General features: G+C 48.8%; 8 protein-coding genes across 8 annotated transcripts; 5 read left to right on the plus strand and 3 right to left on the minus strand.

Annotated features, from left to right (window-relative positions):
- Nucleotides 1–48: 48 nt before the first annotated feature.
- BJ212DRAFT_1329202 (uncharacterized protein) lies at nt 49–5322 on the plus strand. The gene is made up of 11 exons (XM_041334688.1): nt 49–1275; nt 1326–1773; nt 1838–2937; nt 2989–3355; nt 3420–3491; nt 3546–3628; nt 3687–3834; nt 3896–3990; nt 4051–4267; nt 4487–4750; nt 4801–5322. The coding sequence occupies exons 1-11, from the start codon at nt 249–251 to the stop codon at nt 5168–5170; spliced, it is 4191 nt and encodes a 1396-aa protein (XP_041197023.1). The 5' UTR covers nt 49–248; the 3' UTR covers nt 5171–5322.
- A 1503-nt stretch (nt 5323–6825) lies between these two features.
- BJ212DRAFT_1477045 (uncharacterized protein) lies at nt 6826–8917 on the plus strand (the record flags this gene model as incomplete). The annotated part of the gene is made up of 3 exons (XM_041339483.1): nt 6826–6983; nt 7050–8223; nt 8279–8917. The coding sequence occupies 3 exons, from the start codon at nt 6826–6828 to the stop codon at nt 8915–8917; spliced, it is 1971 nt and encodes a 656-aa protein (XP_041197024.1).
- Nucleotides 8918–10886: 1969 nt separating this feature from the next.
- BJ212DRAFT_816782 (uncharacterized protein) lies at nt 10887–11923 on the minus strand. Its single transcript, XM_041344131.1, has 4 exons — nt 11716–11923; nt 11221–11664; nt 11038–11169; nt 10887–10927 (listed from the first exon to the last, which is right to left on the minus strand). The coding sequence occupies exons 2-3, from the start codon at nt 11575–11577 to the stop codon at nt 11164–11166; spliced, it is 363 nt and encodes a 120-aa protein (XP_041197025.1). The 5' UTR covers nt 11578–11664; nt 11716–11923; the 3' UTR covers nt 10887–10927; nt 11038–11163.
- Nucleotides 11924–13021: 1098 nt separating this feature from the next.
- Nucleotides 13022–15092, plus strand: BJ212DRAFT_1329250 (methyltransferase domain-containing protein). The gene is made up of 6 exons (XM_041334689.1): nt 13022–13295; nt 13352–13442; nt 13525–13661; nt 13741–14326; nt 14384–14708; nt 14763–15092. The coding sequence occupies exons 1-6, from the start codon at nt 13041–13043 to the stop codon at nt 15037–15039; spliced, it is 1671 nt and encodes a 556-aa protein (XP_041197026.1). The 5' UTR covers nt 13022–13040; the 3' UTR covers nt 15040–15092.
- A 10-nt stretch (nt 15093–15102) lies between these two features.
- Nucleotides 15103–16243, minus strand: BJ212DRAFT_1477047 (uncharacterized protein; the record flags this gene model as incomplete). Its single annotated transcript, XM_041339484.1, has 4 exons — nt 15103–15537; nt 15584–15677; nt 15733–16113; nt 16161–16243. 4 exons carry the CDS (start codon nt 16241–16243, stop codon nt 15103–15105), a joined length of 993 nt encoding a protein of 330 aa, XP_041197027.1.
- Nucleotides 16244–16348: 105 nt separating this feature from the next.
- On the plus strand, nt 16349–17693 carry BJ212DRAFT_1329266 (P-loop containing nucleoside triphosphate hydrolase protein). The gene is made up of 6 exons (XM_041334690.1): nt 16349–16527; nt 16591–16669; nt 16728–16798; nt 16852–17123; nt 17173–17241; nt 17294–17693. Exons 1-6 carry the CDS (start codon nt 16404–16406, stop codon nt 17489–17491), a joined length of 813 nt encoding a protein of 270 aa, XP_041197028.1. The 5' UTR covers nt 16349–16403; the 3' UTR covers nt 17492–17693.
- An 88-nt stretch (nt 17694–17781) lies between these two features.
- BJ212DRAFT_1444934 (uncharacterized protein) lies at nt 17782–19021 on the plus strand (the record flags this gene model as incomplete). The annotated part of the gene is made up of 8 exons (XM_041338029.1): nt 17782–17866; nt 17902–18035; nt 18096–18274; nt 18322–18467; nt 18513–18636; nt 18694–18779; nt 18831–18893; nt 18945–19021. 8 exons carry the CDS (start codon nt 17782–17784, stop codon nt 19019–19021), a joined length of 894 nt encoding a protein of 297 aa, XP_041197029.1.
- Nucleotides 19022–19178: 157 nt separating this feature from the next.
- BJ212DRAFT_1477050 (phosphoglycerate mutase-like protein) lies at nt 19179–21043 on the minus strand (the record flags this gene model as incomplete). The annotated part of the gene is made up of 11 exons (XM_041339485.1): nt 19179–19211; nt 19265–19519; nt 19573–19739; nt 19791–19955; nt 20007–20154; nt 20203–20208; nt 20262–20390; nt 20442–20497; nt 20548–20557; nt 20612–20866; nt 20915–21043. The coding sequence occupies 11 exons, from the start codon at nt 21041–21043 to the stop codon at nt 19179–19181; spliced, it is 1353 nt and encodes a 450-aa protein (XP_041197030.1).
- Nucleotides 21044–22392: the final 1349 nt, after the last annotated feature.

Here is a 22392-nt window from a genome sequence, read left to right on the forward strand (position 1 = left end):
TAAAGATGTATGTAATTACGGCAAATATGATCCCTCAGTTCCATAACTCTGTGTTAAGGCATCACTTAACGATCCCAGACTATCCCCTATAGGCAGAAGAGAATGATTGCCAAATAAGGATCTACTCGGACCAACAAGAAAAGAGAACGGTCACGTGGTAAAAACACGCCGCGTGCCAGAGCTGAGAACTCGCCTAGAGTCTTGCAAGTTTCAACGCTGCAACATTTAACGCTCTCACTTTTGATGCCATGGCAGAGACTCGTCCAGCATGGATGACAGACGATTTAGACGAAGAGTGGATAGACGAAGACGAAGCGTCGTCCTTGGGCACTCAGTCCATCTCTCTCACAACTCCATTACCCGGCTACTTGCGAACCCCAAGTCAAGCTCAGGAGGACACTGAGCCACTTCCAGCAGCATCTGAACCCGTCGGTACGTTCTTGATCCGCGAGGACATACCCGCTCCAGCTCTCTTGCAAAAGACGCCGGGCCGACAACCTAAGAGGGGCATCATTAAAGATTTCTTCAGTCCTTTAGCACTCGAGAAAATGTTCGAGCCACCTTCACCACCCCCTTCGAAGCCAACTGCACTTGCGCTTCAGTGCGCTCCGATGGTTCCCTCTCGCTTATCTCAGGCGTACACGCCAGACGACTCACAGACAGACCTCGAGCTATCAGGCCAGCCCACGGCAGTGCCCTCTCTCAATTCACTTGCGCCGCCCGGATCTAGTATGGAATGCAAATTTACTTTTACTGTTCCTCGCACCAATGGAAGTGTGCCTCAGGCAGAAAGCACGCCAGGTATCTACAGCATCGCACGACCTCCCATGACAGATCCACGCCTACGCCTTTTTCAGCTTCAGTATGACACATTCACGCGTGATCACTTGTCGGCAATGGTCGATTCAATAGCAATAAATACGCCTTCTGGTGGAAGCGCAGAAGGCAATGGTTCTTCCAGGAGTATCCCACATCTCGCATTGGTCAACGTGCAAGAGGCCACCGTCTCAGATGACACACCTATTCGCAGCATTAAACGAGTCAAACTCAGCCCTCCAAGCCACTATTATGGTGAAGGCGATGGCGCGGGTGCTACCATCGCGAGGCCAATGGTCTCAAGGGTAGACTATGTTGGCGAGTCTCGTTCTCTCATGCAACAGATCAAGGCCGCACGCGATTTCTCCACGATATCTACTACGGCAGGTCCGCGGTCCCCCGACAGCCAAGCAGATAATAGAGCTGAGGCCCTTAACGCGCAGCCCAAGCCTTCACCAGGTATGTAGATCATTGGCGTATGTACATGTTAATCGCAAACACTTGCATAGAAACTGGTACCTCTGTCCTTCGTATCCCTGATGATCGCAGCGCGGCTACTACGAGTTCATCAACAGCCGTAACTGCTCCCAGTAATCATTCATCCCTGGCGTATCGCCATCAAGCAGCGACCCTGATGCAGCAGATCAAAAGCGATATTCGAGGTTCTAAACGTCTTTTCTCGGGTGCCACTGACATATCCCGTCTCACTCACGCGGACGACGTTTTGCCTATCGAACGTTCGTGCGACAGTGCGTGGTCTGTATCTCAAGTCAACGTCGGCAAGAAGAAGGCCAATAAGTTCGGGTCACCCCGCAGGCTGTCATCTTCCTCCAGGAGCTACCGCAGTCCCCGGAAAGCGTCGCGCAATACCATCATTGAGGATGCTGACCGAACGTTGGAGCACGAAATGTCCAATATGTCTATCGAGGCACCCTGGCAACAGCCAGTTACATTCGTGTCTGTTACAACAAATGCAGGTCCTCAACAACGTCCCACACATTCGGGTAACACCTTTGACAAGTCAGCAATCTATGGTACATCCTCCTGCACAGATCCCTCCTTCGTTTCCCTCGACCTCGACCTGCTCTGGCTCCAATGAGGACCTTAACAGGATCGTGTCCTCTAGCACAGCTTCTGGAACCATAACCACAATGAGCAGTGCACCCTCGTTCGTAAAACACGCCGGTCCAGTTCAGATCACCCGCATCGCACCATCGGATGTACCAGCTCTCCCACAGAGGGTCGGCCGTATGGTCTATGACAAGGATCTCATGAAGTGGGTGAGGGTCGCTACTCGTGCGGCCTCAGACGCCGAGGACCAGCGCGATCAGACAGCTTGCACTGGCACAGATGGAGATAGTGAGGATCCATTTAAAGACATAGAGAGCCTGAAGGAAGATGACTCCAGGGATACGCATGGGAGTGCGCACGTGGATGTTGGAGGTGATATCCCTGAAGCTGAAGGAGAGCAGGATGAAATGGAGATGAGTCGTATTGAAGAGGCCGAGGAGGACGTGGAGCTAAATGATCAGGAAGAAGTTGACCTGACATCCTTTTCTTTCGACGGGCCATCGGTCGCAGCTATTCGGGTTGTGCCATCGGACGATTCGGAAGAAGTTGAGGCAAGCGATTCCGAATCAGACGATCGCCATGGAGCTGCGCTTGAGGGTGAAGGCGAGGACGCGGCTGCAGTCTTTGAATCGGAGGATGAATTCTCGCCTGAACTGCGAGCTCCTTCGCCCATCCGGCCTGCTTCGAACTCTACTGCGGTAGCTGTTACCCCAAATGCGCCACAATGTCGGTCATTATCGCTTATCATTCCAATGCCCCGCTCGGCCCTGAAGAGTACGAGCGTCACTCCCGTGTCAGCAATGAAGGATCCGAGTCGTGATCGGCACCGTACTCCAGCCCAGCGACTTGGCCACCGTCGTTCCGTAAGTTTTTCTGATGGGAAGAGGGATGGGCCTATACGGGGCCTGAACCCAAAAGGCCACGGGAGCGATGACGACGTTGGTAGCCATGCTATAAGCATTTCAGAGCATGACCCTGCACAGGGGTTATTTATTCCCTCGGCAAGGTCCAGACGCATAGCGGAGATGATGCAGAATCTAGAAAGCCCTGGTGAGTTGACGTGATGCCGCAAGTGTGCGGCCCAGTGTTGATGTATAGCAGGCTTCGATAACGTTTCCCCCACGAAATCATCAAGTTCGGGCCGTCCACCGACAGAAGAACTGCAGCCCTTCGCTTCTAGGCAGCCGAGTAGTCAAATGGCTGTTGCCGATAGCAGTGGATTGACCCGTCGTGTCTTTTCGACGTTGCAAAAGGGTCGTTTGAGTGGGAAGGATCAGAAGGCAAACGCTACTTTCTTGACTGAGTGCTCCTTTGGCTTGGCGCATGACCGACTCGTGCAGGTGATCACTGATGTCCAGCCATTTGAGCCACACTGGGATGAGCTGCACACTATTGACCTTTCTCGCAAGTCGTTGGATGGTGTGACTCGACTGAAGGAGTTTCTACCGAAGCTGGATTCTCTAGTATTGTAAGTTGCCTCCCATGATACCTGCGGAAGCAAATGCCGACGGCTGTTGACGCCTTCTGATTAGAAATCACAATCAGCTGTCATGGCTGAGCGGCATCCCCAATTCTGTGCGGACGCTTTCTGTTGCTCACAACTTGTAGGCTTTTTTGTTGTATTCAAGTTACTTTCCCTGACACCGCGCTCTCTGAAGACTGACAGGTGTCACTTCATTTAGTCACTTGCAGAATATTGAAAGCCTCGATATAAGTCACAATGACATCGACTCTTTGACACGTGGGTACCGAGGACTGTGTCAAAAAAAGTGAGCTGACAAGTAGATATATTCTTCCAGAACTACAGTGTCTTCGACACTTGAGGGAGCTACGAGCTGATGGCAATCACATTACCAGCATCGACGGCCTTCAGAAATTGGATGGGCTAACCAAGCTTAGTCTACAAAGCAACCAAATTCAAGAAGCCGACTTTGCCAAATTTCGATGGTACGATCAATCTTTACAAGCCCCCTATTTTTTGCTCCCTAGTGACCAACAATGCATACAGGCCGCGTTTGGAGATGTTAAACCTGAGCGGGAACTGTATTTGCAGTATCTTGAACTTGGCATCAAGCCTACCTGCACTAATTGCGCTCAATGTCGGTGTGTAACCTTAGTTCCATATTACGCGGGGCCCTGGATAACGAGCACAGGTTCCTGAAGACAATAATACAATGGACAATATTGAGCCTGGTGGCATAATGCCAAGATTACGCATCCTTCGGGCTAGTGGCAACCGACTCAAGCATCTGAATGTTGCCCCATTCCCAAACCTCCGCACGCTGTACCTGGACAATAATTCTCTCAACACTCTCGTAAAAGCGGAACGCCTTAGTAAGCTAGAGAATCTTAGCATGCGAAATCAGACTTCTTGCGGGTTGTGAGTGCATAGCCTCTCGGTATATGGGTTAACGTCATTAACGGAACCCTTCATTATACTGTTCCTGTTTCCTTGATGATGGGCGATGATGCGATCTGCAGTTATCTTTCGACCCGCCAATTCCGCGATGTAAAGCGGCTATACCTATCTGGTCTGTATAGCAAAACTTGGGTCACTTGAGGCAGGGTTCATTTGTTTTCTAGGCAACAAACTCAAGAGTGACTTTATCGAAGAGCCGTGTTACAATCTGCTGTACCTTGAGGTGGCCGCCTGCCGACTGACCTCTCTCCCACATGACCTCGCGCGTCTAACGCCAAACTTGAGAGTCCTGAACCTCAACTACAATTTTTTGAATGATGCTCTCTCCCTGGAGGGGCTTACCAGACTTAGGAAGCTCACTATGATTGGTTCTCGCTTGAAGGGGACTAAACAGCTGATCCGCATATTACAGCGTATGCCCGATGTGGAAATGCTCGACTTTAGGTGACCCTGCACCTTCCCCTTAGGTGTCTCAAATGCTGATGATTACACAGGATGAACCCCTGTACACTTGAGTGGTATCTCCCACTTCTGGTGAAAGATATACCAGGGGCATTGCAACCATCTGAGAGAAATGGCAGCAGCGACGGAGAGGATGGTCGCCTCAGGGGTGAGAAGGGAAGCACGGAATATGGATGGCAAGAACTGGACTCGAAGTTCCGTCGGGACCTCCCGGATGACGCATATGTCGGCCGCCTTGCATATCGTGGGCTGGTCATGAGAGCATGTCCCCGGATAGGGATGCTAGATGGGGTCGAGGTTTCGGAGAAGGAACGGACGAAGGCTGATCAACTGCTGCAGGGTATAATGGCAAAGAGTAAAATTAAGGGGGCCAAGGGGAGTCCTAGTCAGGGACGACAGTGATAATCGGCGCTGGTGGCTGAAAGTGATTCCTGACTGGACTCCACCACATAATCAATCGATCATTTTGGGATGTTTGCTTTGTGTAGTATTTTTGCGGTGTTTGTAGATCATAATCTATCATACTCTTGGTATCTTGTATCAAGTAAGTGGAACTCTGTTACGTGAGGGGAACGGGTCAACACTGATTTTAGAAGCGATGATGGGATTGCGTCAGTGAGGCAACTTCGAAACGCTTTTGTATTGATCTGAGACACAAAACCGAATTGTCGATCCCGAAGCTTAGTGGGGGTACTGTGTATGAGGGTGACGATGATTTTAGGTTTGTCTTGGGGCAAGGAGGTTGCCAACGGGTCTAGTTGACGATCGATGCGGAAGGCCGCCGCGCATCGGAAATATGGACACGAGATGCATACCAATTGTGGAAGGCCGCCGACCGTTGGCGGTGCAGAGAGACGTAAGTGAACCCTATTAGAACGGCTTAAGGGGAGAAATGAAGTCCGCGCACGTATGAGTGCCTGAAAGAGGCGTAGCACTGGAAAGAGGAAACAGGATCTGAAACTTGGGCCCTCGAGGCGAATGAGAGATTGAACAATATGACTATATGTGGGGGGGACGGAATCTCGTTATGCAGGATTTAGCTATAGTATCTATGATACATATTTGATAGGATAGGGTGATACGGGTTGCGAAGCAGAGAGAGGAGGCGTGGATTACGAGGTTGATTAACGAAAGTGAGTGGGACTCCCGGTCGGGTATACGTGAGTACAGCATTATAATTATCGTTGGATTATTACGATACGGTTTAGTGATGTCGAGAACAAGGTTCGATGACAGGTTGGAGACACGGACAGCAGCAACGTGAGATCTAAGAGTTTGAATCTGGACAACGTTAGAGGACGGGACCGAGGAGGAGTTCGTGTGGACTCGCTAACGAACCTAGGCGCGACTGTGGGCAAAAATCAATTTCATGAAGGCAATGAAAAAGAAGTGTTCCAATTTGGGTAGTTGAAATGAATTTATTGGGTTGATTAATTGAGGGTTGCACAGCCTATCTTTTTTTACCCCGACGATAGAAACGATTTTGGGACTGAATTTACAATTTCTATGACAAAAATAACATTAAAATCAAATAAGTAGAACTCGGGGGTGTACTTGAATCGCCGATATGTAAGCCACTTATATAGACGCTCGGGCGAAGGGCCGCTGGTGTGATTTACCGAAGTAGCTGTTATTCGCTACCGATAAGCGTTCGCCGCGCTGGAGGAATGACGCGCTGATGTCGGGATTGAGTGAGAAATGACCGGTTGTGGAGGAAAGCGTTCTTTCCCATGAGGGGGTGCCTCGATCTACTTGAAGGCGTATCGGATTTTTTTCATAGCTTATTCCAGCTTAATATAATTTCATTTTTCTTTCTTTCCTTATTTTTTCCCGACTCGGATTTCCTTTCCCTCTTAAAATCCCGTCCATCAAACTAGACTCCTCTCATTACAACCTCCTCCTCCTTTCAAATGATTGAGCAAAAGCCAAATTCTCCTCTCGCCATCAGCTCTTACAACGTCGCTCAGTTACAACTATCCTTACAGTGAGTAATCCAGTTTGTTTTAAATTTTATATTCCAATCAGATTTCATAATCCGACTGTCATATGTCAAGATCATGTCTGTCAAATATTGTTTTCCAATCTTTCCTTCCTCTCTCATCATCTCATCACATCAAAGAACTGCACAGTTGACCCCCACCTACAGACTTGGTTCAAAAATCGACCCTGTTCCCTTCTCGGACGATTTATCAAACTGTGCCTCTCCGGCTATCCTGTGGGTCTCTCGTGCCTTGACCCGATCCCCATATCTGACTTGTTTCGTTTATTATATTTACTTTAGTCCCACAGACTCGGACTTTGATTATCCTACTCGTCGAATGTCAAGCTCTACCGTCTCGGCAGAGACAGAGAGCAGTGTAGCCTCTCGCCCTGAAAAGCGTCCATTGTCTCCCTCTAGTTCCCCACAACCCCTTAGACCCCGTCCTTCCTTCTCCTCAGAGCAGCCTTCTTGGCATTTTGATTCTACTCATCATAGCCCTCAACAAGACGACAAGCCACTAGAGTCTAGTCTCGACAATACAAAGGTACAATTACCTTCCATATTTACTACCTTTGAGGATCCCTTTCGTCGAGCTTCCTTACCTGCTCTTTCACAAGAGTCAAATCCTCGCTATCGATCCTCTCCATACCCCCCTACTCATCTCCGCCGCTCATCGCACGCGTCCTCTAACCAGTCTAATCTCGGTTCATACCATTTCCCACCTCCTTCGGATACCTCTGAGTTCCAAGATAAATCTTCTAGCCGTCCTCGCTTGACTGCTGACACGCATCTCAACTACTCCTACGGAGACTCCCCCTCATACCTAAATACGACCCTTTCCAGCACAACTACCCCGAGTTCCCATTTCTCCACTTCCACTTTCACATCACCCCTCACCCCTGATATCAAATCTCAGGGCGTCCCTACCTCAGGATACATAGAATCCGACAGTTGGAACGACTCCCCTTCTGGTATTGTTCGTCCGAGCTCGACCGGCCAGTTACCAAGTACCCTCAATAAGTACGACGACAGCGTCAGACACTCCTCCTTTAACACATCCCTCCCTCAGTCCCAAATGTTTTCCGCTCCTCCACGTCTTCCTCCCCAACAGGATCGTAGACTTTACCCCTCCTCAGCTCAACCTAAGGATGACTGGAATTTTTCCAATCAGGATTATGCCTTTTCCTCGAGCAGTCCGTCGTTAAATACGACGAACAGCCCAGTACCCTCCGCCGCACCAGCCCCGACAACGACTTCCTCTCCTACATCTCGCTCCCCTCCGTCTGCCCCATCATCTACGTTGACTGATCGCCCCATGCGTAAGAGGGGCAAGTTGCCGAAGGAAACGACCGATTATCTAAAGGCCTGGTTGCATCGTCACTCAGATCATCCATACCCAAGCGAGGAGGAGAAGAAGCAGCTTTGCCATGCCACTGGATTGAGCATGAGCCAAGTATCCAATTGGATGATTAATGTCCGCATTCTTTACTTAACTTCCGCGTCATTTAATTAATTAACATAACTTGCAGGCTCGTCGCAGGATTTTAGCTCCCGCACACCGAGCAGCACAGGGACCCACCACCTCTACGCCATATCCATCTTCCACTCGCACTGTGCCCGCTTCTTCCCTCTTAGATCCGGTCGCGCGTCGTGCTTCACTGCCTGCAGAAAGTCTGCAGTTGTATCACCCCATGTCTCTTCAGTCGCTGCAAGGAGGACACGGTCACCAGAACTCAGCGTCTGCAGAGTTCGGCGGAAGTGGCCGACAACTTCTCGCACGCCCAGCTCACTACAGTGGTGGTGGTGGCGGCGGCGGCGGTCTAGAATACTCCCAGAATAGACTTGGGCTGTCCACATACAATCTTGGACATCATCATCATTCTGGGAGTGAAGGGCAGTCCGGCTATCTTCCATCGGGCGTTCCGATGTCCGCACCTCCCTCCCTTCCACCCAACCCTTTTGGGTCTCACAATATGCACAATCAGTCCTCGTTGTATTCTGCACAGCATCACCACTCGTCATTGTCTCCTGGCTTCATTTCAAGCCCATCCCAGAGCTCGCCGAGGTTGCCCGCCCACTCGGCGGACTCGCAGTCGCATTCCTATTATAGCGAAGGACCATTGCATCCGTCTGTAAATGCTGGGCCTGCCTATTCAGCTCCACAGTGATCACGACGTTGTAACAACATTGAATCCTATCTGGATCCCTTTGTTTTTCGAAAAACACCGTTCGTGTAACAATATTATTATACTGACTACCTAAAGCACCTAATCACTTGTACTACTCGTATCAACTTCTTGAGACCACACACTCCAACCTTTGCCAAGTGTTCCTCGTTGGCAACTAAAATTGCACATCCCAATAAAACAAAGAGATTTCTGGTCACCGGGTTCGGGCACAGTCTGTTGCGATATATTTCTCCCACTGCAGTGCTGCACATGATCCTGCGGAACGTCTACACCTCGTGTCTGCCGCTTGCAGCCGATCTTATTCCTGTGTTTCTGGGGTTCTATCTCTCAGCGGACTGCTTCTTATCCTGGACCCAGATCTCCCTTTTCATAATGAAATCTGGGTGCTGCGAAGTCCCATAGTAATCGAACCGTTACCTGTATGATTTGATTTTATCGCCTTCGGGATGTGAGATTTCCCCTTTCCGGATAGCATCCGGGCCGTTTGATGGCAGTGTGCGATTTGAGTTGGAACGGGATCATCGCTCGGCGCTAAGACTAGCGATTTGCTAACTCAGGAGACCAACTTCATTTTACCTGCTCGGGAAAATACGTTCCGATAGCTCGCAGAAGTGCTATGGATCAATCCGCAAGCTTGACCCGCTGAAGTCGACTCATCGCCGCGATCATTGTGACCTAACCGAAGCTAACCGCAAATGGACCACTCCTCATATGTACGACACGGTCGCGGTACACTGGTGAGAATGGGGCGACAGTGCGGAGGGTCCAGATCATCATTTGTGCACCTCCTTCCATCCATTGACCCCTTCGTTACGACGCGAGGCGCTTTAACTTTATCACTTTAGGCGGGTGGGCGTGTAGATGCGCACGTGAAGCCAAAAGCTCCTGAAAGCGGCCACCGCCTTTGTTGAGATGGCTACGCATTGCCCCCGTTGTCCTATTTGAGGTCCTTCAGGAACTCCACTCCGCACTCAATTCCAACAATGATGTAAGTGCAGGAACGGTGGTGGCGTCACTTTAACCTTCATATCTGACTTTGGTCCATCCGTACGTACAACCCTTAATGGTATATTAGTTGCACAGCTATCGAGAATGGAAAGGGGGAAGATCAGTTATATTGCCAAAAGCAAGGAGGTGGAATAACCAATCGCATTGTAGAAATTGCTCAAAGAACATACAGATAAGTAGCAAGGCACTTCTCCCATCCTTCGCTTAGACGTCAATCAGGCGAAGTGCATACGACATGACTTGCCGTGGGTCTCTCATGGGTGAACTGGGCGCCGGGGATCAATGCCAAGAACCCTCGAGAGGGTACGAACCTGGCAAAATAGATGGTGGGTACTTCCAGCAACCCTGACGCGAATTTACGATGCCGTACTTGATACGCGCACTGACATGATCAATGTCATCCTTCGATGCAGGCCGAACGATAAGTGGCATGTGGTTTTCCAGACATGGCCTCCGATTTTACCACAGGGCGACCGACAACACCGCACGAGGGAGATAGCTACAGCGACGTTAGTCATGCCGCAGCAATCAGAACAAAGAAGCGAAGGGAAAAAACTAACAGGATCAACAGAATAGAACGGCGGGGAATGTCTTCGATCATTTTTACCCGAGGAATTAAAACAAACAGACGGAAACTGCCAGAGCGCGGCATAAATGACGGGAAGTGTCCAGTGTCCAGCATTGGCACCCAAATGACAATAATCTGATGCCACATGAAATAAAATAACATGCAAGAGCGGACACTTACTTGAATGCCTTCTCAACGGCCATTGAAGGGTCTATAGGGATTCCAAGCTCACAGACTAGCGAGAACAGGAATGCTTTGATCCTAGGGAACCAAAAATATCGACCTAACGTGCAACTCCACAAACAGAATGGCGCGGCGGAGTAATTCGATCTCAGAGCCCCAGGAAAAGCTCCATCTATCTTATGACTGTGCCTGACGGGACAAGTCCGCGTGCTTAACAACACATAGGAGAACTAGTATGTGACCGCGTGTTCATGGGAAAGCAAAGTGCAAAGCCCGCAGTGAGTAGCGGTCCGCCTCAAACTAAGAATCTCGAAAGCAAAAGGCACCGGGGCACACCTACTCTACGAGGGCGAACCTGAATGAAGCCAATGTATCCATGGCTCCCACTCGAGGAACGTAAGCACATCGGAATAAAGTCCCTGGATTTCTTTAGCTTGCTTGGGAGGGTTCTGCCATCGTTCGACAATCAGGCCTGTCTCAATGCGCCGTCAGGGAAAACAAAATAGAACACGAGGGAACGTGCCTGAAGGAGTAAGCGTGTTCCCCCCATATGTCCTTCTTGTTGATAGCCTGAATGGGTATGGTGATGACGCTCTCCAATCTTGATAACATCCCTGGACTCCCCACTCCTGTCGAGAAAGGGTTTCGTCACTGATATTTGGTCATCCTTGGTCGCAACTCTCATTGTCCAGGTTACTGGGGCATGCGGTCTGAGCGTGTCGCAAACAACCCAGTCGAGATATTTTAGTTTCCCACCATTATCGACTAGAGTTGGCGAATTGATAGGAATTGTTTGAAGAGCCTTGCGAAGCGCTCTCTGGCTGTCTGGACATTGGCCGGAGTGCACAGGCACCATGTCAGTGCAAGGACATTGTTTCATAGCCTGCGATCAGACAAGTCAAAATCTGACAGAGGATTTCGTCTGTGCTCATGTGCTGAGAATGGGAAGTTTCGAGATTGGAGGCCACTACATTGACGGTAAATTCCGGCTTCTATGTTTGTAATTGCTGAAACATACCAAGAACGGTCAGGAGGACCCTTTGTCTCAGAATGTTCCTTTTTGCAATAGCGCTCTGAAGGCTATCCTCGATAAGCTGTAATCCAATGCACATGCGCATGCACCATAATTGTACTATGACGCCGCTAATGGAACATAGTTAACAACCCCGCCACAGGGCAAGATTCGTTAGCAGCGGAAGAGATAGCCCGCTCACAAATAGTCTTAGCAGGGGTATCCAACTTTCGGATATGGTTCCGTGCGCTAGCTGCCGTGCAGTAGTGAATATTACATAGTAGGTATTGGCTAATTCGTAGTTTTCCCCTGTAAGGGTAATGTTCAATACTTTATGAATATGACAAGCATACAAAAAGCTACCAGCAAGTCCAATGACGTCCAAGTTGCTTTTGATAACCAGGCAACGTTTGTCAATGGGTTGCGGACCATGCTCTTGGAGACGGCCTCAATCCAAACATCCTGTAGCTAGAAAGATGTACTTAGATTTCTCCGGTAGTGAGCCATATTCTTACCTGATCGGCTTTATCCCAAAACACTGGATAGAGAGTTTAATATATGCAACCGTGAATACCGGAGCCTCAAGGCCTCAAGTACGGAAGCAGAGTGAACACAATCAGTAATTTTCTTTTTCCGGTGTACGTTCAGGCCTCAGATCGAATGGAGGTAAACTTTTCCCCCGTATACTGGCAGGTGCGCCCCGGGCGGACCATAACCACGTTGCAGCCAACTCAGTATTCTCCGCTGCAATCTCAATTCTGTAAGTGACTATAATTTTACTAAGCGTGGTGAACGAGCCTGACCTGTCTCGTGTATGGCTGCACTGCCACCCCTTCCACTGCGGTACTCCGAGTTCGCCGGCACCCATAGTACGAACTGGCCAGGTTGTCGCAAACTTGGTACATATCCAGTATGTGAGCAATAACAGTCAGGTCGTCGCCACCAGCCAAGATCTCCGAATCTGAATCTGTATGCAAAAGTCACCATACCAAGTCACCCAGTCAGCAAGGAGATCGTGGTTTGAAGTGCCTTAATGGTACATCTCCGCGACAAAAAATAGCGACGGAGCAAGGTAGGCTGTAAAGCCTGTACAAGGAGGTATTGCTTGATGAGCAAGTGTATTGTGTCCTTCAATATATAGCCTGACAGGAGGGTAGTAGAACCCAGGATACTGAGCTTAATTACAACTGACATGGACCTCCTGGTCGCATTCGAAAAAGAAGCTTGAAGGATTAGGATCGTGAGAGACGTTTTCCAAATGTGAACATACACTACAAGACTTATTTGAATCACCTTAATCCTACAGTCTTCTTCGCCAATCCACTGAATTAATGTCGAAACTCGAACTGATATATCAGCAGCTGTGTTCTCTCCCGGCTTCCGAGCTTCTCTCGATCCATCCGAACGACCTGGCAGCTTCCGGCTTTCAGCTTCCTGGAAGTTGGAAGGGTTGGTGGGAATGGGCTACATCAATAGACGATGAACATACACCATGCTTCCCAAGGTGGATGTCGATTCTCCATTACTATTCTGTGACGTCCGATGACCAGCGGACGGGGAACCAAGTTCCGAGTAATAAATCTTCGGTAGGCCTGTTTTATGATGATCGGGGCGTGCAGACAGCATGCTCATCTTGCGATAGATCCCGCCCGATTTGAAAATGCTCATCGATGACATTGTCTGCATCCAGTTGAATAGAGATCTTGTTGCCATTGGGAACACCTCCGAGTCGGGTTAGTCACACTTCAGAGACCTACCAGACGCCCTGAATAGCTTCCTCACTTGTTGGCTCGCCGTAATGCTTTGTATGTCCAGGGAATGCTCATCGATCGTACGGCATGTCACCAAAGAAAGAGCACGAGGTCTCCAGAATGTCAGAATATATCGACCGACTTTTATGCCCAGGTTTTGCAGATACACTACATCATGTTGTTGATGTGGGTTCAGGACAAGTTAGTATTTCTGTGCATCTTTTTTCACCTTAGAAGTTACAGCAATGCTTTGCACAATAATCAATGGTTGTATTTTCAGGGATATTTGTCTCGTGCACTTCAAAATTTGGGTATCCACGTGTTAGCTCTTGATTCCAATGAAATCCAGACCTCTGGGGCTGAACGCTGGAAAGCAAAAGAAGCGGCAAGAATGCAGAAGCAGCTTAAAATGGGAAAGGACACCCAGGTGCCCGACTCACATCATCACTTCAACGATCCCCTTTTCCAATCGCACGTGGCAACCTCTGTGCCTTCGGCTTCCACTGCCAGCAAAAACATAATACACAGCCATATGGGTTCTCTTACCCATCAGACCACCTGCATTAATCCCCGTACACTTGAATCGTCAATTCATAATTGGCTTTTCTCCGGTGAAGACAACCAAATCGCTGGTTGTACTAGTATGATCGGAGATTTACTTGTCGATGGGACTGAGCAACGCACACCTGAGGAGAAACCGGTCCCTGTGATGATGGTTGCCCTTCACGCTTGCGGATCGCTTACGCCTGATGTCCTTCGCGCATTCTTGTCTAATCACCGTAGACCCTCAGCCCCCGATGTTCGCATTTGGACGGCACAGGCACTCGTCGTGGTAGGATGCTGTTACAACTTGATGGCGCTTGAGGGTGAGCATCGGTTTTTATGGCTGGTTTAGGTGAGGTTTGCTACAACTGCACTGGTAGATTTTCCGTTGTCACGGTCGCTCCGTGAGCGAACCCCAGTAGCAACACTTCCCCTTACCTCTCGTCACCTGGCTGCGCAGATACCATGTCAATGGCTCCGCAATGAAACGTCTGCCCGGAAAACATCTCTGGCGATACGCAAGGTCGTTTTTCGAGCCCTCCTTCAGCCCGTCCTTGGACTAATAGGTGCACGAGAAGCCTCCGCGAATCACACTGCAACTCCTTCGTCATATAATGTCGAAGAGCTCCGCGGCGCAGGTCAGACACCAGAAAATAGGCGGTTGGGAAAGCTCCCTGATGCTGCGTACAAGGACTGGGAAACATTCCTGGATCGTGCGATGTCAAAAACTGGCGTCCGACTCGACCAAGTTGCAACACACCTTCCCGTTTATATTCATGACAAGCATAGACGAAGGCAGCTGGAAAGTGCTTTGTCAGTATTGCACGTGTTGAGGTGCATCATGGGACCTCTGATAGAATCCCTCATCCTCCTTGATAGGCATGAGTGGATTCGGGAAGAGTTGAGTCAGAGTAGTGAAGCACAGGAATCAAGCGTAATGGACGTTGGCCTGGTAAACCTGTTTGACCAGGCAACAGGAAGTGGAAGGAACGTAGCTATTGTTATCAAGCCTCGTGAATGGCCCAATATGATTTAAACATTGCTTGAGCCAGTCAGAAGACACATTCAGTCTTTTCTGTACATCACAGTGGAGCGTATGTTATGAACTGACTAAATTGGCGTGAGAGCCTTGAAATGGCCACGAAAAGATGTCCTTTCCGATCTTCACTACGATAGTATCCACGTCGAACCTTCCGATGTGGGCAGATGAGACTCTAGCACCAAATCGCTGGTTTAGCGTCGGGATCAGCTTGGATGGAAGGTGCGGAACACGCGGAAAATACTCGGCCTGAAAATGTTTATTAGATTCCCCGATGTCCCCGTTACTGGACAAGTTGTTGTCCGATGTGCCTTCCACTGCTGTGACCCCTTCATAAGCGCAAGGATGTCTTTTGGTGTTGGCGTCTCCGTTTACTGACGTGTCAAGGTCCAGAAGAGCCCATGCTATTGAAACGTGGAATCGTGGTTGGCTATAAAAATCTCGTTGACGCAGGGACTGAAGGGTCGGCGACAGTGCGGATAGCAATTCTCTCAGCTACAATAAGTCAGTTTGTAATCAAATTGATGTCGCTAGGACGAACTTCATTATGACCGGCTCCCACCTCGAGGGAAAGGAACGCCCTCGTTCGCTCATCGTTTGTAAGTTCCGAAAACGTTGCAAATGAAGCCTGAAAACTTCGTACAACGGTAAGAGACCACAAGCATGCAATGAATTATGAATGTGGCGTACGGGGTTCGGCGTGAAGCAATCCGCTTTATGGCTTGTTTGAACTCTTCTCTTTGGTGGGCGCGTAGAAATATCGGTCGAGTCAATGACAAGTGCAGCTCCCGCACCTTGCGAGAGCTATTGACTACCAAGCCACCACTATTTCGACTACATGAGACAATTTCCCCTATGACATGAGCGGCCGGGACCATTTCCTTGGTGACATTAAGTACTTCATCGACCAATGAGTATAATGCAGTTCCAGGGTGCACGACGAGGGGAATGTAAACATATGCGGCATATTGGCCCTCTACGTGTGGGGTTGCACGAACTCGTCCTTGATGAAGAGTAGGGTCATCGACGGGTACTGGTACGATGATGGATGATGCAAGAGACGGCAGTTTCCTGTGCGTACATTGAGCAGCATGCAGAGAGATGATGGAATGGTCAACTTCTTCTTTCTCTCTGGACCGTCGGCTAGAGCCTCGTCTTCTGAGCTAGAGTAAGCTACCAGGGCCCGTGATGCACGCTTCATGTGACACGACTCGGTGATGCTTTTTGATATAGTATGCAGAACCACTTTCGGCTAATAGTACTACTAGGCTAGGCTACAGCACCTGCCGGCAGACTCCGCTACCAATCATTAATCATACTGAGCGCTGCAAACGCTGATCATTACTAGTTTAACATTGATCATGAGTGTTCAATTCATCAACAATCTGGGCCAGCCAAGTCAAGCTCACTCGCACGAGCCTGGTAGTCCTCACACTCACGATCATGGCGATCACGGACATACGCACGAACACCTAGATCATGCAGGTCGGTTTTGTTACTGAGCGTATGATCAATGCCAGTAATCCTGTCACATTCACTTTCTTGCAGGTAAATTCTCGGAGCGGGACCTTCCTGACTACTCTTTACGAAACTTTCAAGAAAGAGGCTTTACTGTCGGAATTGGTGGGTAAGTCGACAAGCTTACCATACCTATGCACCACCATGACAGCGGTCACCTTGTACAGACCTGTTGGTTCTGGTAAAACAGCCTTGACACTTGCGTTATGCAAGAAGCTTCGTAGCAAATATAACATCGGTGAGCAAATATCACATGATCTTCTGCATTCTGTGAAACTTCAATATACTTAGCTACTGTGACGAACGACATCTTCACTCGTGAAGACCAAGAATTTCTGATCAAGAATAAGGCACTCCCGACGCCTCGTATTCTAGCCATTGAGACCGGTGGTTGTCCTCATGCGGCGATCCGCGAGGATATCAGTGCGAACATGGGTGCTTTGGAGACACTTCAAGCGAAGTTTGGCTGCCAACTCCTTTTTGTGGAAAGTGGAGGGGATAACTTAGCTGCCAACTATTCCCGGGAATTAGCTGACTACATCATATATGTCATAGACGTGGCGGTATGTCTGTCACATCCTCGATGAAGTTCTGTCTCATGTGCATTTCCAGGGAGGAGACAAGATTCCTCGTAAAGGTGGACCAGGAATTTCTCAGTCTGACCTTTTGGTAATCAACAAGGTTGGTCAAAATTTTATTCAAACGTTATACCCCCTCACTGCAGAGGTTCAAGATCGATATAGCGCAATATGTTGGTGCATCTCTTGATGTGATGAGACGTGATTCGAAACTCATGCGTGGAGACGGCCCAACTATTTTCACGAGCATAAAGAACGACCAAGGCGTCGACGATGTTGTGGAGCTTATCTTAGGTGCTTGGCGAACAGCCGGTGAACCCGGCACACAAGGTGCAGTGGGCGATGATGAGTGAGGGGCAATAAAATGAATGCTTGAAAGATTTGCAATATGATGGGTGAGCCTTGAGGATAGACGAATGCTATGAAGAACTGTAAGCAGCCATCTTGTACCATATCGCGGTGTTAAGTATGACACCCTTGAAATTATTTTGAAGTGCCGGGTGGGCACTCTATCCGGGGGACGTTTGCCAATTTTGATGACGTAATCACTAAATGGAGGAAACTTCCTTCAAAACTTCAGCTTCATTAAGCACCTTGTGTCGCCGCTTCAGCGTACAGTACCAAGCCTCCTGTCATTAGAACCATGATGGACGCTCAGCCAAACAACTACCCGTACACAATTGTGCGCATCAAGCGCAAACGCACGGATGAACCACTCGACGCGCTTGGTGTGTCTCTCGTGCCACCCTTTCGCGAAGTTAAGTTCTTATTGTGACATCAGTCGTCGAGTCTCGGGTTCGCAGAAAGAAGTCGAAAGGTGGTCGCGATGTTTTTCAGTTTATTCAAACCGTCGAAGAGACCGTCTGGGAGGATAAGCAACTGCAGGAGACGCTACAGGTGAATTACCTCTAACGCTCGTCGCGTTCGCGTTACATAGGAGATCTATCATCCCCACAGAACCAAATCTCGAAATTGTCGCAAAACCACACTGAAAATAACACCAAGCCCTCGGTACCTGCGAATGTCTCGAATCTGTCTGGGGCCCAACGCCATCGGCAACTGGCTGATGAAGGAAGACGCTACACAATCGTTCCTACACGCGAATCTGCTGAAAACACCAAGTTTGCTACGAGTCCGTGAGTCTGCCCATGATGTTGCCAGATACTTGTCTAACCTGGAGTAGTCCAAAGGTCATATCTGCGAAAGATGTCCAATCTCCAAGTGACTTCAGGATGTATGATGCCGTTCCAGCTGATAAGAAGCTTACGTCTCCCGTCTTTGACTCCGACATGGAGAAATTCCTACCCATGCTACAGAATTACTTGCGCAGTAAGTTTCCCTTTTCTTGATGTCTTGCATGCTCATGCCTTCCAGTGAATGACGAGCCCTCACAAGTTCTCTCCGCTGCTCCCCCAGCGGAGGACTATGTTTGGGACGTGTTCTATAAGCGCCCTTGCACACTCAGCGAATGGAATTCAGTTGCCAATATCGGAACACTGTAAGTTTGACTTAATGCGTGATGAAATCATTGGCTGGAATGTTGTTGCGCTTGTAGTGAAGGCCTTCCTCCCTCACTGGATGATCCTTACTCTAGTGACTCGGAGTCCGAAGAGGAAGATGATGCTGACGAAGACTCAAATGGTATATCTGCGGTTTGGCATTAAATCCTTCATCTGACGCGACATTCCCCAGCCGAGGAATATTACAAGAATGACTATCCAGATGAGGATGATTCGGATGACAGTGAGGGGAGTGGTACGTTTTCCGTAGCCTCATTCGAAGGTTTAGTCTGAGATCTGCCTATAGATATATTTCATGAAAGCTCTGAATCGGAAGATGATCTTCGGTACGACAATCCGGACGAAGACAATTATTGGAGGTAAGGATTTGATCATAGAATTTACATTTGTGGCATAAGTATGGACACAACACACATTGTACTACAATTTCCACAATTATCGACATCTTCACGACCTACAGGTGCATTCGTTCTTAGCTTCTTCTTACATTCCTCGGTATCTTCATCTTCACATGGCTGAATCATATGCTTTCGCCGTCTTTTTTGAGTTCGAACTAACATTGACATTAAAATCCAATCGGAGTAAATGTGCAAAGAGATCACATACTGTGCCGGGATGCCTTGATCGCCGCCCCCTAAACCTGCTAATCGTCAATACTCCGAGGAAAGCCAAGGTGAAGCCCATCAATACAACGACTATAAGAGTCAAACCCGCGCCAAGGACGCCGGCTCCAGCTGGACTGATTTTGGGTCGAGCAGCGGCTTCTCCTTGTTCTGTCGCAAGAGCAAGAGCAGCACACCCACTGTCTTGGTTGTTGTCACAAACACTGCACCAAGTTGCCGTGGTGTTTATCGCAACAGGCTGGCGGAGATATATCAATACGAGGCAAATTTAGAGCAGCCATCTTGACTCACCGCCATAGCATCGATGAAAGCAGATAACGGGACATCTCCTGTGCGGTTGAGGAAGTTGTATGTCACGAAGTCTGCGTCACTTCCGTTTTTGAAATTGAAACGGATGACAGGTTCACTACTCTCAGAAGGTTGACGCAGTTCCAAAGCAACGGCGGCAGCATAGTTGACTGGCTGCGTGTCAGTCAAGCTCACGACGAACATGGAACTGGTATACTGACCAATGCCCGCAAGACTCGGGTTTGCACTAGCAACACCTGTCATATTAAAGAGGGAGAGGAAAGGTTTATATGAAATGGCGGTAATCGATAGCTGCACAGGATTTGTAGAATTCATGACATCTGCAAACCCATTGAGAATCGATGGCAGAATAGCCAAACCAGCAACTAGGGCGAACGTCACAAATTAGCGAATATTTTCTCAAAAACTAGACGTACTGTTCCCGATGCCTCCAATGGACTGGTCGCTAAAGACGTTGTACTCGTGCCAATTAGCCAAAGTTTGTACTTGCGCTAGGTATGTAGCTGGGAGAGCCTTGGCAAAGGTGGCATTGTGAATATCATTCACATTCATGAAGTCGTATATCTGCTGGCGAATTCAGCCTGTCGCTGCATCAAGAGCAGGTAAGCATACATTCCACTACAACAGTTGGGGTCAGAACATAGATGAAATGTAACTAGCTCGCAACATACCATATTCTCCAGCTGGACCGATCTTCCATTCAGATAAGGAGGCAGAGAGTCCAAGAAAGATGCGCTTTGTGTAGCCATCTCTTGAAAGATGGATGAATTATAAAACTCTGTCGTATGCGTGTTGAAGGTCTGAAAGATATCATCATCATGGGAAAATTTAAAGGAATTTTTTTGACAAACATTGCAATTAGCGAAACCTTCCAATGCTATACTCAGGTTTGGATCCACAGTCTCGACTACCCTGTGTGAGCACCGGGCGCTTGCTGAGGTATCTACAAGAACTCACTAGGTATATACTTTGCAACATGTCAGTCAGGGAACATGAGACTTATATCACAAGCAACACATACCTGATACCCTCCAAGGGGAGCCGTGATCATCGTCCCATTAGCAAGGGTGATATTGTTTGAGGATGTGGCAGGCCAAAGTCCCTGCGTTAATGATACGCAAGAATCATAAATGACTCCATTTTCGTCTCCAAAGTCTGCTTGAATGTACACCTGGGACGGGTTGAATAGCCCTGTGCTCATGCCAGGGATGTACGAAGGCGACGACTCGTTCAAGTATAATGAACGTAGATCGCTGCCGAGCAAAAACTCTTGTTGCTACAAGAAATCGATAAGAGTACACATGGCCCAGCATTACTAACGTACATTGCCCAGGGGAGTGATCTGCGTAGCAGTTGCAGTATAGGTATCAGGGTCTTGATAAAACCCTTGTCGATCACCGTGACGAACGAGTAACACGACGCCCAACAGTTGGTTGTCTGTATCTTGTGACATGATGATCGTACACTGATGATTGCGTCGCACACGGAGGACTAGGAAGGGCAACTGCCAGTGGATCTAGGAAGAGTACTTGCCACGGAGCAGACTCGTAGTAGCGCTGGCCACCCATTTAAGCGACAATCATAACTTCGAATTCGCATCCGTTCAGGTGATATTACCATTTGCGCCCAGGTCCCTCCAGGACGCAGGTCCATGCGTCAAAATCTGACAGTCGTGTAGTCTTGACGGCGAACTGGATGCAATACAGCGCCACCATATGCATGGATATATCCCTAACTTGCACTACGTAGTAAGTTAGGAACTGGTGATTTTTTTTTCGAGAGTGTGCGATCGTGGTGGCATGAGCGCTAGTTCCCGACTCCAGATTGTCAATGCACGTGACGGTGCTGAGCTGAACTTACTTGAGACTCCGAGTCCAACCCCAACCCCATAGTAAGTATCGGCGTCCCCCCTAAATCCCCTAGCTAGCTGGTTACTCATGTGGCCCATTGATAGTGGATACAAATATTAAATAACATTCACACGTATATATACGTCTCGATACTTCGTTCACTTCCGCCGGTTTGACGAAGACGTTATCGCAAAAGGAGCATGCATGTGTGTCATGATGACTCCCAGTGGGCCATTGTGTCGTTTCGTTGTTCGGGCCAGGAACCTCCCACGCAAACAACTTGGGTCTCAATGATTGGGCGGCCCAATCCTACACAGTGCAGATAACAGAATTACACTAATCTCTATAGCTAAACTCGTCGCGATTGCCCTCGGCGAGGGTCATGTCGAAACTCATCCTCCTCGGCAACAAAAAAACCGACCGACCTTTAGGCCCTCGGTTCTCGGGCGCCTTCGAGCGCATTTCTCTGGCCCATTGCGTTCGCATGTAATCATTTTAATGCTTGAACATGTGTTGCACGGTATGTCGGAATTGGATTCCACGCAAGATGACCCACTAGTTAGTCTCCTGTAGTCAAACCTTGATACTAGTAGATGGAAGCCAGTCGTGCTCAATCTACCTGTACTCATGCACCACATTTATCTGCAGGTGGCTCGGTCGTTCGTAGCTGCGTTGACGACACTGTGGCTTGGCAATCACGGTGGTCAAGATATTCAACCTACAATTAGCCGAGCCAATGCTTTAAGATTTGTACTTCCTGTCCTTCACGAGCACCCCGGAGTCCCAGACATTTCGGTTTCGCGAAGCTGTCTAAATGATCATCCCAGTTCTTACCTGAAACTGTTTAGAGTCGTTGTTCTTGTGCTTCGGTGTATGAGAGACATGGTGTTCAAATCGAATTCAATAGGCCAATCTTATCATATATCCATAATCGTGCCTGGGAATTGCGTCT

This window comes from Suillus subaureus, assembly GCF_016647635.1.
Source record: "Suillus subaureus strain MN1 chromosome Unknown BJ212scaffold_5, whole genome shotgun sequence".
Classification (NCBI taxonomy): Eukaryota; Fungi; Basidiomycota; class Agaricomycetes; order Boletales; family Suillaceae; genus Suillus; species Suillus subaureus.